Consider the following 16,859-nt stretch of genomic DNA (forward strand, 5'->3'; position numbering starts at 1 on the left):
TGTTCAGTGTTGTCCATGAGAGGTAATGAAAATGTGGCTCATAATTTTTACCTTTTCAGGTTCTCAAGGGTGAGTGTTTTTCTCATGCATGAAGTAGAAGCTGGCCTGCTCCTACATGTTGTGCTTTAGAATGGTTTAAAATACTGAGCCAGTAATATGAGACTGTAATATGAATGAAAAGGACTTCTGTCTAGTCCATTTTTGCAGATTGTAGGTGACAATGTTTTTTTCCAGAATATACAGTTGTCAGTGATTATGGGAGTTGAATGTTTTTAATTATAACAACAAAAATGTGCCCTTTTTATTGTGTTGTTGTTTAACATGCGTTCTGAAGCCTATCATTTCAATGGTGGTGTTTCAAAAGTAATGTGGACTAACTCTGAAATAATGATGTGGCCTGCAGTTAGCAGGGCGGGGCTAGCACTGAAAGTCACTGACATTGGCGTTGCCATGGAAATGCAGAGGTCATCGATCAGGCAAATTGGTGGGGCAGCACGTACAAGAGACTAACAGTCAGGGGGTGACATCACTGTTAGGAGTTTTATTCTTCCTGTCGGTAATTACAGTACAGTATGACATATGACATCACCAGAATGTCTGCCTGTGAACCTATTTACAAAACGCAGGCATGCACATACATTGCGCACACTGTATTTATTTATTACTGGGGCACTGTTCAATTAAAACCATCTGTGAAAATTATAGGATGCATTCTACCCAAATTAGCCGAAAGCTAACTTTTTAGTAACCCTTCAATGACAGAAGCCACTACAAGAAATCTAATATGTTCCCTCAGCTAACAGATGTTACGTTACGTTAGGAGATGTCACAAATGATAAGTCTATAGATCATTTTTTTACACTTTTATTAGACCTAAATGGTACTACTCCACCCAAATAAATGTGGAATCAAAATTTTCTGTTATTTCTTTCTACAGCACTGTAGCCCTGAAGATTGAGCACGCAGATAATTAAATAGCGCCAAGAACACCTCTAGAGGGAGCTATACTACAGGGAATGCTAATCTTCCCACGCACAGCCTAACAAACAAGAATACATCTCTGCAACTCACAGGGTGAGCACAACCTGAGACTCAAAAGGTGACATTTAAACCCTTTGATATGAGTAAGGTTTTCGTAATGTTTTTTTCCCCAAAAATCAAAACTCAATGTTCTAGAACTCCATCCACATTAGAACGTTCAGTTAAGAACATTAGTGATATTACAGCTTACGGGGTTAATTGAAAGCGACTGAGTTCATATTCTAGTCTGCCTTTGGAACTGTCGGGGAATAGTGGTAGTGACTTCCCGGGGGGGAAGGGGGGGTGGGTGGTGAGAGGGGGTGTCTCAGAAGGCCTGGTCTAAAGAGTTTGCTTCGTGGACCCACAAAGTGGACCCACAGAGACTGCATTTTGCACCGGGCCCAGAATTCTGCACTGCACCCTTGGGCACTGCAGAGAGCAGCTTTGATCCAGGGTGGTGTGTGTCGTTCAGGGGCAGCTGGGCTGGTGTGATTGCTCTCGGCCTGAATGGAGGGTGTGACAGCAGGGTGCCGTTTCCGGTCCAAAACACGCCACCTGTGGAGCAGCAGCAACAACAAGAGAAAGAACAAAGGCTGCCTAGCGTGCGGCTGCTTTGAGAAGTACAGTACACATGTCCAATTTCTGAGTGTGCAGGTGTACATAGAAACACCAAACATACACACTCACACACACACACACGCACACACATACACACTCACATAGACAAACACACACACACACACGTGTTGTACAGTACACATATGTGCACATAAAGAGCACACACATATATGCACACACAAACACAGACACACTAACACACACACACATGTACAGGACACACATATGCACATAAAGCACATGCATACACACATATACACCATGTTGAGTACACACACTAAAGCTGTGTGCACACATGTACACATACATGCAAACATACACACACACACACTGGCATGCACATACACATGTACAGTAGGCCTACTGTATGCATGCACGTGCACACATACTGTGCATATGCAAATCACACACACACACACACACACATTCATATACAGTACATGCTCTGATACTCTGTGCACACGCATGCAAGCACGCATTTGTTGACAGATGGCATCTTTTTCCAGCTCCCCATAAGGGGACCGCGTAAAAAGGTCTCATACTGGGCCCCCGCCACCCTAAGTCATCCCATCCCTGCACTGTTTTTTTTTTTTTTTTGAGGGCCCCTGTCAGACAGGGCCCTTGGAATCGTCCCAACTTTCCCTCTCCATAAGGAGCCACAGCCTGCACACACCGTGGGAGGCCCACACTTCAGCGTTTCTTCTCAAGCCTTTTGCATATGTATTCATTCAACGTGATGCGGCTCGTGTCTGAAATCCTTGCAATTCTGCTGACACCCCGGAGAGGAACGCCCCCTCAAGAGCGAGCCGCTGATATCGGCTGCGCAGCAAGGGGCGAGGCATCCAGCAAGCCCGCGTATCACTGTCCCCGGAAAGCCCGCTAATATGCGTCTCCAAGTGACACTTGTTTTCATTACCGTCCTTTTTCAGACAGAATCATGGCAGCGCCTTGACAGTCCGGTTCGCTTTGTTCGCTTGATTTAGAACGAGTCGACGGCTCTCGAGAGGGGCCCAAAGCTCCTCGGACGCACGAGCTGAAGGCTGGCGGAATGGGGGCGCTTCGCAGGTTTACCTCAGAACTTTGCCGTCGTCAACAAAAGCACTTTCACAGCCAAACGCTGCAGGGTCTGATGTTACCGAGCACGAGTCTAAATGTGCGCTGCTGTATTTCCTGTCACGTACGGCTCACATTGTGACGGAGACAGTGTTTTTTAAGTGCCTCTCTAGATCCCCCTTTAGGCTACCCAAAATTTTAAATCCTGAAAGACCCGTTTGTGGTTTTCTTGACATAAGAGGGAGATTATGGACTTCCTCTGTTTAGGATCCCAGTGCATCCTCAGCAATTACCTTGCCCGTTGTTTGTTTTTAAAGCTTACGGTATTGTAAAATCATCTAGAAAACAAACCGCATTGCTTTACCATTATTTCATCAGATTATGCAAGATAATAAAAACACTTATCTGGCACGCATCCTGATTTTTTAAAATGTCATATTTCCTCAACAGTTCAGTGGCTACATGAAATAGTTTGGCATAAAACGAATTCAGAGAGGAGAAAACCATTGCAAATATAATCACGGGGATCCTTGTGTCTCGTCTTGGCAGCCAATGTTCAGGGGATGGGCTGCAGAGCTGATTGGAAAATGAAATTCCATCGAAGGAAATTCACACAGTGCCCTCCAAAATAATATCAACCATTGCTGTTGCACAAACAGCTCTCTGACCTACTTATTCCAAAGACACATCTTCCACGGAGAGGTGTGTACAATCCCTGAACTGGAATGGTTTATGCTCGACTCGTATTATTGCACAACAAAATCGCGAGGCAGGCGAGGACTTGTCCGTTTCCCTCCGGTGTTTGACGGAGCCAGTCGAGAGTGCCCGGCAGAAGGCAGACAAGTCGGTAGAGAACAAACAACAACATTAAGTAGTGACTTTATGGAGAGAGCGCAGGGTTCTCCCTGTGGAGAGATTCAACCTTTTAAGGTTCTGTGTGATGAAAGCAGGTTAGCGGGAGGAGGCTCAGTACGGTTCGAGTAACAGCTCCTCAACCGGGGCCCTTATCTGACAGCCCGCCGCAGAACTTGTCCCGACCGTGAGCAATACAATCGGGACTCGGATGCGCATCAGCGGCACTTTATTGCGCTTGCGTGAATCGGTAACATCGCTCAAACGAGAAGCTGACAGGATTAACCATTTAAGATATATGATCACTGTTGTTAACATGTTCTAATAACTGAACGTTCTAATGCTGATGTTACCACTGGTATCACTGCTGGTAGTTGAATGCAATTTAGTTGCAGAACTCTGACTTTGAATTGTGAAAAAAATAAAAAATTACAATCTGACGTTGGGCCCCATCATGCCAGGCCACCCCATCCCATCAGCACAATTTTGAGGACTCCTGTCAGTCACGATCCCCCCCCCCCCCCATTTCTCATGTGACGCCAATAACTATGATTATTATAACGTGTGCTTCATTGGGCAGACTGTATTCCAATTGTTCAACAATTCAACATTTACGCTGTCGGATCTCAATGAACGTTACACTGAAAATAACCTATTGTGCACGTTACGAGAATAGTTCAAAGAGAATACTTTAAAGGAAAATTGGTATAAAAGATGGACATACAAAAATAAACGACAACCAGCGCCCCCTAGCGGTTCCTCGTTCTATTTCAGTTGCGAAGCCCCGCCTATGATTTTCACAAATGCCTTGGCTCTCTGGTCTGTGATGTGTTGTTCCAGTGTGGGGAGGCATACTGACTTGGATTGAGGGGAGGGAGTGTGCGTGCGCGAGTGAGCGAGCGAGCGAGCACCAGACAGTCAGCTCGAGCTGCTACCCGGGAGAGGCGATGATGGCGGCGGCTGTAGAAAGAGGAGGGGTTCGGGCCGCCTTCCTGAACCCGGGGAGCGGCGGTGGTGGCGGACCCGCTCCGGCTACAGTCCCGGCTGCACCGGGAGCTGGGGCTGGAGTCGCCGGCCTTGGTTCGGGTGGCTCGGGTCCGATGCCCGTTCCTATGAACCTATTTGCAACCTGGGAAATAGACCGCTCTTCTCCAAGCTGCGTTCCAAGGTACTGTGCGAATATTCAGTTGTATTTGCCGTTTTGCTTGATAAAACAGGCGCATTTTTCTTTTGTTTTCAAAGGAAACGGTGTTAGTAGTGGCTGTCTTAAATGATCGTGAGAAAATTTACAATGTGCATTTGGAAGTTGTCGTGCATTTGTGGTTTTTGGTAGCTACAGCTAGCGACAATGTAACAAGGGATGGGTTAACATTTGCGAGTTCAGCGCGAGGGTTCTGTGTCACATCCATAATCCGCCTGTCATTTGACTCGTTTGTCCTCAGAAAATCGAGACAGGGTAACGGATTCCTCGCACCCAAATGTGCAAACCACGTATTGTTTATTTATTACAAGGTGTCTGTTGTCGAGCGCGCGTTAAATCAGAAGTTTGCATTTCAAAACGTTTCAGAGACGGCAGACCATTAAGATCCACGGCCGTAAAACATAGCCTACTTCGCTTGCACTGTTTGTTCACTCAAGTTACTTCGCCGTAGATAGAAGGCAGTCTTGTTCTCTGGGTCTTGTCTCGTTCCCACACACCCTCTCATGGTTTTCTGAAATAATGAATGTAACCGTTAACTTTGGTTACCAATCGAGGTTAGTGTATTTCAGGCAGCTGTCATTAACCTACTTAATTGTTGGCACTCGTTGGCGCTGTAAATTACGAGCAAAGTATGGCACCGTTCTTACGATGAAACCGTTGTGATGTTTTATAAAAATCTGGGAACCAGCCAGCCATTGCGAAACACGCGCAATATGGGAGTCTTCCCGATTTAAAACGTGATGGGAAATTCATTTCGTTTGCACGTTTTGCATTCGCACATTACATACTGTAAACAAATCAAAATTCTCAGTTTGCAGTACAACTACATGGATGTACTTAAACTCATCTGACAGCCTGTGTTTCCTAAGTGTTGCCGAATGCGTTTGTTGACAAGTGGCTACGCTTATTTTGCAATCACACCAGATGTGGAATTGTTTATTGTCACTTGTAAACTCGACATTCTTGCGATGTTTTGCTGAAAGATCTAAAACCGATTTGTTAGTGGATTTGTTATGGTTGGCTATGGGACACCAAATTTGAACAACCAACGGATTTTCTTGTGGATAACATTTCAAGAATGTTGCATAGCCTATGTCAGGGATGGCATAATATGAATAGTAACATAAAAATGGCTGCTTTTCTGATGGTTGTCAGTCAGTGAACTGGACATTGGAATTATACATTTAACTTCACCTTAGTTCTGATAACCCACGCACAAAAGATGAAATGTGAGTTAAGTGGTGTTTGTAAAAATGCATAAATATTTTCTACCAACTTTTCCACGCTTTTTTTGTGGCAGCGTTTTAGTATACACCCAGCCTGCGAAGTTACCGCCACTGACTGGATATTGCCGTTCGTTTTATGTCACTTGGTGCTAGACGAAATGGGCGTGGCGGGGCGTTGTGACAACGTCCAATTTGAGTGATATTTTAATGTAATACATTTTTCAGTTCAGTATTTGCAACAGCCTGGAGGGAGAGCCACATCTCCAGCTGGTAAAGTAGCTGTAGCTGTAATATCAGCCTTTGAGTGGGACGCTAGTTCGTATTAAAACTCTAAATTGGAAACCCATTCTCCACCTCGTCTACCTGTCCTTTTGGACATTGTAATGTTTTAAAGTCTCCAAGCACCTTCTTAGAAATATGTCACAATTTTTGCTGTATGTCGTTTAGTTGAGTTGTCAGATGTACCCGATTCTCAGAATATGTTTCACCGGGATTCTGACCTATTTTTCTGCTCTTAATACATTCTTAATATAGGAATAGACTATACTGTTAATTAGTACTGTTATTATGATGAGTATTACAACCGTTTCCCTTCCCCCTATAATATGAATGCTGTTTTGTTACTTAGGGTTGTTTTAATGACAGCAGTTTTGAAAAAACCTGAGGTTGTTTGAAGTAGGATCTAAATATTACACATTACATTTTTCTGTGTCTAAACATTGTATACCATGTGGAATTAACTTTTGATGGCCTGTTTTGTTTTGGTTTTTTGTTGTTGTTGTATTTTGTATTCATTATTCAAACTAGTCCCACTGTAAGATCATTATATTCCTCAAAAAAGTTTTAAGTGAAAAACTTTTCCTTGTCCGTATGAGACAGAGATAGAGAAAGAGGGAGAGAACGCAGAGAATGTGCCTCTCTGTCAGGCATGTCGTCTAATTGGGAGATTGACAAAAGCTCCATACCTACGCAGCAGAGAGGGAAGTGTGTTCTTTAGCCCGTATACAAGCAGCGGTGAAAGGGAAACGGGGACATTAGGAAGCGTGCAGTTGTGAACATTTCATTTCTCTTCCCATTGTTCTGCTTCTGTATTTCTAGTCTGAAGTTCCCGGGCTGTCTTTCGGCTTTGCCAGACTGACCGAACCCTTAACAGTGTAAGAGCACAAATATGTTATTAGAATGTTCTTAACTGAACAGTCTAATCACAAATATGTGATTAGAATGTTCTTAACTGAACAGTCTAATCACAAATATGCTATTAGAATGTTATTGAATGAACATTCAAATTACAAATATGTGATTAGAATGTTCTTAACTGAACATTCTAATGCTGATGTAACAATCACTGCTGGTAATTGAAAGCAGTGGAGTTCTACAACACTGGCAGAATTTTGAAAAACAAACAAACAAAGAAACATTCTGAAAATCCAACTCTTCAAAGGGTTAATAAAATCATATTCAAAGTAGAAAAGATGTCAGTCAAAGATGCCAAACTCCCTATTTTACCAGCTGGGCCAGAAAAGAAGCCAAAACTCTCAAAATGTTTTTGGAATATGCTAGGGAAACAACCAGGCTTCCAACAGGCTTCTCAGTCCAAAATAGTCCCAAAGGAAACAGATATTTCTGCTGAGGAATGAATTCATCCTGGTATTTTAATTCAAAATGTATGGGCTTTCCATAATTTAGTGCATGTTTTCAAAATCCATTTGGCTTTTTCAGTCCCACAAATCTGTTACTATTATATCAGTTTTGCCGAAGAATCTTAAAACCTGGCAACCCTGCTGTTATGCTGCATCTCTTTCTTCCCCGTACTGCTGGGGTGTTAGCCAGCCAGATTTGTGGTTAGCCATGGTTTTGGGTGTATTCTACAGGCTCAGTAACCGATAGATAAAGATGGCATTGGCCAGTATTTCTGGGGGGGGGGGGGTAATAAGGAGACTGTGCCGTCATTTCCTTTATTTTATCATGTAGAAAGGTGTGGCTGTGCAGTATTGTTCTCATTGGTGATGGCTGGCTGTGTACACCACTTCGTCAGGGGCGTACGGTGACGCAGTTCTATAACAGAGCGCTCCCGGACGTGGAGTCTGTGTGTATGTTGCGTCATGTCCGCCATTGGTACCTGAGTTGCAGTAATAATGCTGATTAATGAACAGTATTATCGTGCTTTAAGGACGGCATTGACCCAATCCCTGGCAGCTCAAGCGGTTTTATGATCATTTAAATAAATAAATAAATAAATAAACATTTGTGGTGAAACAAAGCTGCATTGTGCTGGCTATTAATTAAAGGATTCAAACAGAAAATGTATTAGTTAGTTTAATTAGTTAATTAGCTAAATACATGTCCCTTCCCTCAGCTAGAAGATTATAACATAGGCGTGGCAGTAACACTTATTCCAGGCCAGTAGTCATGTACCACATTACCTCAGGAACTTCTACTCAGTAGTCTGTATATATTCTCTTATTTCAGTGCGAGACTCACTGTACAGCTGTATTACCACTCTTGTTTTTTTGGGTTTTTTTTCCCTAGTTATAGGCCCATCCATCACTTGGAAGGCCGTTGTTTAATTTCCCAATGAAATAAATTTATCAGCTCCGCGGCGCGTTTACAAAAAAAAAAAAGACGGAAGACGGATGGAATTTGTTTGCGCGGAGAATGAAACGGCACTCCGAGCCCTGCTCCCCCCCCCCCCGGTTAATGGCCGACTCAGTTCTGTCCTCCGAATAAGACTCACCACAGCCCATTAGGCGGAGTTTGCCTAATTACCGCCATACTTCAGGCCTAATTTATTCATCTGAACAAATGGGATATTTGCCTCTTTATGTTGTTGTTGCCTTGCCTACTTTTATTTATTTATTTATTTTGCATGAAATTTAGTCAGCATTAAAAAGGGTCTTAAAACGAGGCACCGCCCAAACAATACTGCCTGGGAAATTTCTGTGAATCAGTGAATGGTTAAAAGGGAATTCTGACTGAGCTTCTTTTTATGACTTTTCTGTCATATCTGAAAGATCTAATCTGGATTTCTGCTTGATAATGATTTGGATTTTTTAAAAACGAGTGAATAGAATTTCAGAATGGTTCAACAAGCAGACTGCATGAACTGTTATATTGATAAAATTAGCAGTACACAGCTGGTGAAGTCTGTCAGCACAAATACAGTAATATCACAACCAAAGAGTATAGTATTTATAGATGTTAGGCAGAATCGTCCGGAAGTCTGAAGTATCTCTGTAATGCACAGGACATATCCTTACTGGGCAGCAGTAGTAAAGTGGGTCGGGAACTGGCTTGTAACCCTAAGGTTGCAGGTTCAAATCCCAGTTAGGGTGAGTGCTGCTGTACCCTTGAGCACGGGGCTTAACCTGAATTTCGTCAGTATGTCTCCAGCTGAACCGTATTAAGAGAAGGTGAACTGCACCGTGTTCCATGAGTGTTCAGGTGGACTGGCTGCACCGTGTTCCATGAGTGTTCAGGTGGACTGGCTGCTCTTTAGCGTTAATACTCTCTTAACAATGTTCTGCTTTGATGGCCTAAAAATGCTTTTTAAAAAAAATGTAATAAAAAAAAAAAAAAACTTTTGAAAGGGCACCGGCAGCAGTAATTGGATGGCGGGTGAATGGCGCTAGCGGCTGGCCTGACCGCGGTTTGCCGCAGGAGGTGCGGTGCGCGGGCGGGCATTAACACGCCGGGCAAGTGAGGCGCAGGCTGTACCCGCCGCCAGCCGCGAACCCCGGCGCTGCGTCGGCACCTGGGGGGCTCCAGCGCCGGGGCGGAGGGGGGGGGGGGGTCTCCGGGCTCCAGGAGCCATTAATCATCGCCAGACCCGAATGTGCCGGTCTGCCGTGGCTAATGAGCACTTCCTGTTCCTCTCTGAGGGGGCCGGGGTGTCCCTGGGGGAGCCCTGCTGGGGGCTATTCACACTGGGGGGGGGGGCAGGGGCGAGGGGGTTGGGTGAAAAGCCAGAACGTGGGGGTCTACACCTCTGATACTGCAAATTTAATGATAATAATAATCATAACAAACAGTATTTCTGTGTGGCTACATGCATTATCTGCTTGTGCGGTTTTTGTTTTGAGGATTTTGTGAGTTAAAAGGAACACGAGAGAGGGAGAGATAGAGAAAGACAGAGAGAGAGAGAGAGAGAGAGTGTCCCACTCAAACATCAAACCGCCTGTCTTTAGCTGTCTTTCGCTGTCTTTAGTTGCTCGATCGCTGTTTAAATCTTTCCGTGTGGCTTCCCAAGGGATTTCCCTACTCTTGCTTTTTATAATTTCCCATTAGCGGTGGTCTTTGGAACATTTCAGTGCGTTCCAAACCACTTTAATCTAGGCCGCTGTAAAAAAAAAAAGGTATTTCCGATATTCTCCGCAGCTCCGCAGCTCTGCCAGGACGCCGACCTTCTCCCGGCGCTTTTCCGGAAGGAGCCGGGGGGCAGCGAGCCGGAGCTGCGCGGGCGGGCCGCGGTGACTCTCCCGGGCGCACGACGCCACGCCATTTCCGCTATTATCATTCGCCCGGTTTTTAATCTGAGTTTAATTGGCGGGAGAGCGCGCGCGCGCGGTGAGGCGCTCTTATCGGCGAGCTCGGAGCCGGGCGCAGCGTGGGGCACGGCGGGGAGGATGCGCCGGATGGCGCGGTGGGGGTCTCTGTACCCCCCGACTGGGCGCCCCCGCTGCTAAATGTGCCCATTAGCACCGTATGTCACTCCCTGGCACCCTGGCAGGGAGAGGGGAAATGTCAGCTCACTCACTCTCCCTCTCTCTGCCGCTCAGACACACACACACACTCACATATATATGCACACACACACACGCACCTACACACACACACACACATGCACACACATATACACACACACACACACACCTACACACACACACATGCACGCACACACTCTCACGCACACGCACACACACACACATACATGCACACTCTCTCACACACACACACACGTACACACACACGTACACTCTCTCACACACATACATACACACACTCTCTCTCTCTCAGACACACACACACACACACACTCTCTCTCTCACACACACACACACACACTCTCTCTCTCTCACACACACACATACACACACACTCTCTCTCTCACACACATACACACACACTCTCTCTCTCTCTCACACACACACTCTCTCTCTCACACACACATACACACACTCTCTCACACACACACACACACACACACACACACTCTCTCACACATACATACACACACACTCTCTCTCTCTCACACACACACACACACACACCGGCTTTATACGTTTCTTCATTCTCTGTGATCCTCACGCGCTCCAGGTGCCAATCACTGGGCGTAATTGCCTGCCTGCTGGTTTGGGAAAGGGCAGATCTCATTGGGTGTGGGGACGTACCGCGGGCATGAGAAGCGGGGTTTGGTTGCTGGCGGTTGATTGGGTATTGGTCCCTGCTGGTTGCCGCTTATAAAAGTTGCATTGTTTTAATTGGCATGCCTGTTGTTGTGCTGGTTTCGGAAGTGAGCGGCAAAAACACCTTGGAATTAATTCATTCAGTTTTAATCTCTGGAACATTTCTAAACTATATTTATTTATTTCATATGTATTTTAGACGTGTATTTTCTTTTGGAGAGACCTGGCAGAGATTTTTTCCTACAAACAAAACCGAGGGAAGCTGTACAAATGTCATACAATTTTCAAGGTTGCCAGAAGGACCTAATAGCCAATTGTGTCCAATTCAGCTGAAATATTATGCATGCTGTTATTCTCTTTCAGAGGTCTGTTTACCTGCAGGAAGACTGTCCAGCTGACACTTCGACAAAATAATCATATATTTTTGTAAAGCATCTTTCATCCGGGGTTCTGGGCATTTCATTCCAGTCAATGAAATATATACAATTTCCATTCAAGAACAGAATAAAACCCTCATTCATCATTACGGGCATTCTTAAAAAAAAATATATGTATTTTTTAAGACTAATGGCATTGACCCTCCAACCCTTCCTCAGACAGCTGTAGTTCTGGTTCCCGGAACCAGAATCCCCGTGACATTAAAGATGTCCTTCTCAGTGAACATGTCAGACCACATTAAGCACAGGCAGGGGCTGATGTCACTCAATCGCGGCTTGAGTACGAGCCGCGATTACTGGCATTTAGTGGACGGTCAGCTTGCAAAAACATAGTATCTATGTAAACACCTTGCTGAAGGGTACGATGCCGCAGTCCTAGCTGGGACTCAAACCTACGACCTTTGGGTTACAAGCCCACTTCCCTAGCCATTATACTAAACTGCTGGCCTGCGGGAGGAGGATTAGTAAATATCCCCATCGAAATCCTTTAAGTTATCCCGTGATATTTAACAGGATGTCAGGCATCATTTACATTTAATTAAGACCCCCCCCCCCCAAGATGCTCCTGGGGGCTTGGACAGTGATTACAGAGGACCCAGGAAAAAGTGGCGAAATTCCAGCGTCCTCTATCTCCTCCGTCTGCGTCATTCCTCGGATTGTTTGTGCGGAGCGTGTTCTATTCCGGATGCTGACCCCCCTCGCCCCCACCCTCGCCCCCTACCAATAACCCAATTCTCCTATCTCCTGCCAAAAAGGTTTTTCAGATTGTGTTGGCGTCAAGTCTTTTACTCGTTTTTTTTTTTTTTTTAACAAAAAACAACCCTGTCGAAAATAAAGCCCCCCCCTTCCGTGTGGTATAAACATGGTCTCCTGGCTAGGTCGGCTGTGACCTGTTTTGTGCGAAAGGTTTCGGTTGGACGTGCTGATAATGAGAAGGAAAAGCCAAGGGGGGGTGCGGGACAGACCGTTTTTCTTCCCACCCCCCCCCCCCCCCTCGTCTCTGCGGAAACCCAGGGATCCGATCTGGGAATGGCGGTTTCCTGAACAGCGCGGCGCGTCCTTCTAGCAAAAAACAAAAAAACAAAACACAAACACAAACACTCACACTCACACTCGCACGCAGCCGAAGGTCGCTCTGGAGTTTCTCCGGCACTGTGGGGAAAACGCAAGCGCTCCGGAAAGAAAAGCGCCAGAAATGCGGGCTCTCGGATTAAGAAATCGCGAAGCCCGTCCAGAAATGCGCGGGATAAGCTGTTTTTTTGTTTTGTTTTTGCGTTCGCGTCGCGTTGAGAGAGAGAGAGAGAGAGAGAGAGAGAGAGGGGGAGAGAGAGAGAGAGAGAGCGAGAAGAGAGAGAGAGAGACAGAGAGAGAGAGAGAGAGAGAGCGAGAGAGAGAGAGAGACAGAGAGAGAGAGAGAGAGAGAGAGGCCTTAGGTTTCTGAAGCCGACGCGGGGGCATCTGGGATTAATGCAGCGCGACATGCAAGCCCAAATCCTCGGCCCTGCCCGGGACGCCGTCCTCAGGTCGTAGAGAGCGTTGAATTCAGGCTACGGATCTGCAAACACACCGAGCGCCTGAGGACGCCTCGCAAGCTTCTGCACTTTTATGTGTTTGTTACTTTTACTGCCGGTGCGGCAAAACTGCGTTCGCTTCGCTGCTTTTACTCTTTGATGTCTTCATATTACTAAACAAACACATCAAAAAAAACAAAAAAACTGATTAGCGATCACCTGAACGTTAGCTGTGTTTTCTCCGGGCATTACAGTGCTGTGCTTTTGCTTTTTCCAGGCTTGTAAAAATCACACGGATCCCCGTTACGTCTAATAAAATGACTTCAGCGATGTTGTAAATGCACTTACGGAGCCTGTTATCTGCCTCTCACGAGAGGGTACTCTCGTGTGCTTTAAAATGTTTTTCGGCAGTTGGAAGCCAGCCACAGAGATGGGGGAAAGGTTTACTCAGTTTACTCAATAAAATCTGGAAGTGCTGCATGCTAACCACCGCTAATTGGTGAACAATCAGAACTTCAGAACAATCAGCTCTTCATCTCAGTGAAACACTGATTGGTTGTCATCTTGCTCCACCCATTTTGGGGGTCATGAAACCATACTTTTCCCCCTTAATCTTTATGGCTATATGCTAGTGTTCTAAATGAACTGTTTGGCTTGGGAAATTGGTGGTGCAGAGTCAGTCTTTATTGTACAGATGACTTGGCTTAACCCTTCAAGGTGTAAGATCAGTAGTATGTGATTAGAATGTTCTTAACTGAACATTCTAATGCAGATGCATCACTACTAGTGATTGAATGCAATGGAGTTTTAGAACTTTTGAAAAAACATTCCAAAAAAACCTACTCTTCAAGGGGTATATTGACAAATAAGGGGACAGCTGTTGATGGAAAGCAGATGACACACACAAAAGCACACTCACACACACACACACACACACACACACATGCACACAGACTCAGTTCTGCAGACCCTGTTGATATATCCCATCTCCACTGCTATATGAACAGGGGACTTCCTCTTTGGAACAGAGGAAGCAAGGAGACCAGAACTGTGGTGTAGTTTAAGGCCAATTCCACACTCTGAGCCCAGGGGCTCTCAGGCCTGCTGTTCAGCCAATCAGAGGACACACCGCACACATCAGCCTGATGCTCGGCCAATCAGAGGCCACGCAAAAGCAAGCTTCCTGTTCCTATTGGGAAGATAATCTTGCAGGACACCTCAGTAGCATGCATGCTTCTATGTCTGGTTGGGGAGTTTTTATTGGGACTGGTTGAAGGCAGTTGGTTGCAGAATTGGGGGCCAATTCCATTTGTTTCCAGAATTGTGATGGAATTGCCTCCCCCCTCCCAACCCTGGTGGTTTCATTGCAGTGCAGACAATGCATTGTGTTCAAAACAGTAGAAAACAAAGCAAAGCGATGGCTCACCTCTAGAAGGTAGCCAAGGATGCCAGAGATTACGATGAATACCGAAGGTGACCTTGAGGCACGATGGCAGCTGATCAGATGGGGTTGTTATGGAGACAGCTGGTACTGTGCCAGCATGTGACCTCGCAGTTTCCCGCCCTGATTGGTTGGCAGCAGGGCGAATCGCAGAGAGACAGATGGCGAGAGAGGTTTCACTGCTCTCTGTGGCCTCTAGGGTTTAGTGGTACGTTTGCTCGTGGAGGGATTTACCTTACCTGTGCCGGATTCGCAGTCAGAGTTGGGATACATCAGGCTGTTATTGTTATGGTTCATTTGCTTGTAAAATTGCACCTCTTAGCATTAGAATTAGATTAGAAAAGATTTGCATGCTGATTGCTTGACGAACCTGAACCAAAGGACTCTTTTTTTTCTGCTGAATCTGCCATGGTGAAAAGCAATGATGTAAAAAATACTTATTTACACCTAGATATACATAAATATATGCAGTATGACTTGAGTCAGAAGGTGCCATTTCATCTGTAGCTCCACAGACAAACCGCGAGCACTCACTTGGCCAGCGGGGTCACTAGTGAGCACCGTTATCCCCACCGACTGAAACCCTCCCCTCCCTGAGCGATGCTAGCGGCAGTCGGTCGTCGCCCCGAGTGGCTGCTGACGCCGGTTTGCGCTATTGTGGTCTGGACAGTTGCCACTGAGAGGGGGCTCTTTGGGGTGGCGGCAGGAGTGGGGGGGGGGGGGGGGCCTCGTCCTGTTAAGGTGCTGTTTGCGGACGAGCTCCCTCCCCCACCCCCCCCCCGCCCCCAAGAGCCCCCTCTCAGTAGCAACTGCAACGGTTTTTATTTAAATGCAATACGGACGTGCGCACTTGGCTCTGCTGATGAAAACAGAGAGCCCAGCCTTCGCTTGGTCGGAGCTGGATTCGGCTCAGCGCGGGCTCCACGGGGACTTATTTAGCAGATGTTTGCGGTCCTGATAGGTGAGATAACGCTCGAAAAAGCTGCGCTCTGCAGATAGTCATCGGTAGAAGCAGACCACTGTCCCAACCACATGACCCCCAAACACGACCCCCCCCCCCCAGAGGTGGTGACACCTGATAGTGGTAGCTAAAGTGTGTCGGCTCTGCGTACATCGCTAACGGCGAGCGGACTGGAAACCCTCTCTGCTTTCTGATCAGGAAGGGAGGAGCACACCACAGCCTGGATTAGCTGTACTAGCTGCCCTAGCATATTTCAGGGGTGGGTGGGGCAGGGCGGCGGGGGGGGGGATTCTTTGTGCAGCTGGCATCCCGGGAAACATGTGCCCCCCCCCCCCCCCCCCCCCACAGGCTGTGTAAGCAAGATGCCAATGTCCCAGATACCATAGATATCTGGGTGTAACTGTGATACCATAGACGCTCGGGTGCATGCCGGGTTAATGCATTTGGACGCGTTTGGGACAACCTGTTGGTGTTATTTTTGGTTTTCTGGCTAGGAGAGAGGACTACTCTGTGATTCTGCTTTTAAGTTTTGCAAGCCATTTGCCTTGTTTAATTTGAAGGATATTTTGTTTCCTGCTCTGCCCCCCCCCACCCCCCACCCCCACAAAAATAAGAGAAAATGAGGAATTTCTGGACGCAGCTGTAGGCCTGTCCTATCTCTGCATTTTTATCAGTCTGTTAATGGGGGGAACAGACTAGAACAGCTGCTTCTCTTTCTCAGGCTGCAGTCCACCGGCTGAGCTGCCAAGTGTCTGCACAAGTGGCACAGGCAGATCTAACAAGTTACATTTTTATTTAGCTAAACGCTCTGATCCAGAGCAACTTGCACAGCTGGCGTGGAGATGCACAACCAGATAATTACGGAAACATTTCAGGTCAAGAACCTACAGCTGCAGCGTCGCAAGCCTAGTTCCCTGGCAATTCTGCTACGCGGTTGCCCCAACTAAGATGTGAGAGAATTCAAAGCTATAAAAAAAATACTACATTTTTATTTTATGACAAAGTCAGTCTTTGACTGACCCGCTGACCATCCAGTTGGATCAAGACATTGACACACAATAAAAAGCTTGTTTTAAGAACATTGACATTTCTTCCAGGGGTAGGGTCAAGAACAGGTACTTCCGTTCAGCAGACCAC

The 16,859-nt window shown here is 46.2% G+C and overlaps 1 protein-coding gene and 1 long non-coding RNA gene across 2 annotated transcripts in view; one reads left to right on the forward strand and one right to left on the reverse strand.

Moving 5' to 3' along the window:
- Positions 1 to 521: 521 nt before the first annotated feature.
- Positions 522 to 13,805, reverse strand: LOC135244879 (uncharacterized). Its single transcript, XR_010327082.1, has 2 exons — positions 13,540 to 13,805; positions 522 to 1,575 (listed from the first exon to the last, which is right to left on the reverse strand). It is a non-coding gene; the product is annotated as an uncharacterized LOC135244879 (long non-coding RNA).
- Positions 4,361 to 16,859, forward strand: part of si:ch211-126j24.1 (phosphofurin acidic cluster sorting protein 2) — a 95,406-nt gene continuing 82,907 nt past the window's right edge. The window contains exon 1 of the mRNA XM_064317519.1: positions 4,361 to 4,711. Coding sequence (XP_064173589.1) covers positions 4,491 to 4,711 — 221 coding nt within the window. The 5' untranslated portion in view covers positions 4,361 to 4,490. The remainder of the gene's footprint in view (positions 4,712 to 16,859) is intronic.

Source organism: Anguilla rostrata, chromosome 2 (assembly GCF_018555375.3).
Source record: "Anguilla rostrata isolate EN2019 chromosome 2, ASM1855537v3, whole genome shotgun sequence".
Classification (NCBI taxonomy): Eukaryota; Metazoa; Chordata; class Actinopteri; order Anguilliformes; family Anguillidae; genus Anguilla; species Anguilla rostrata.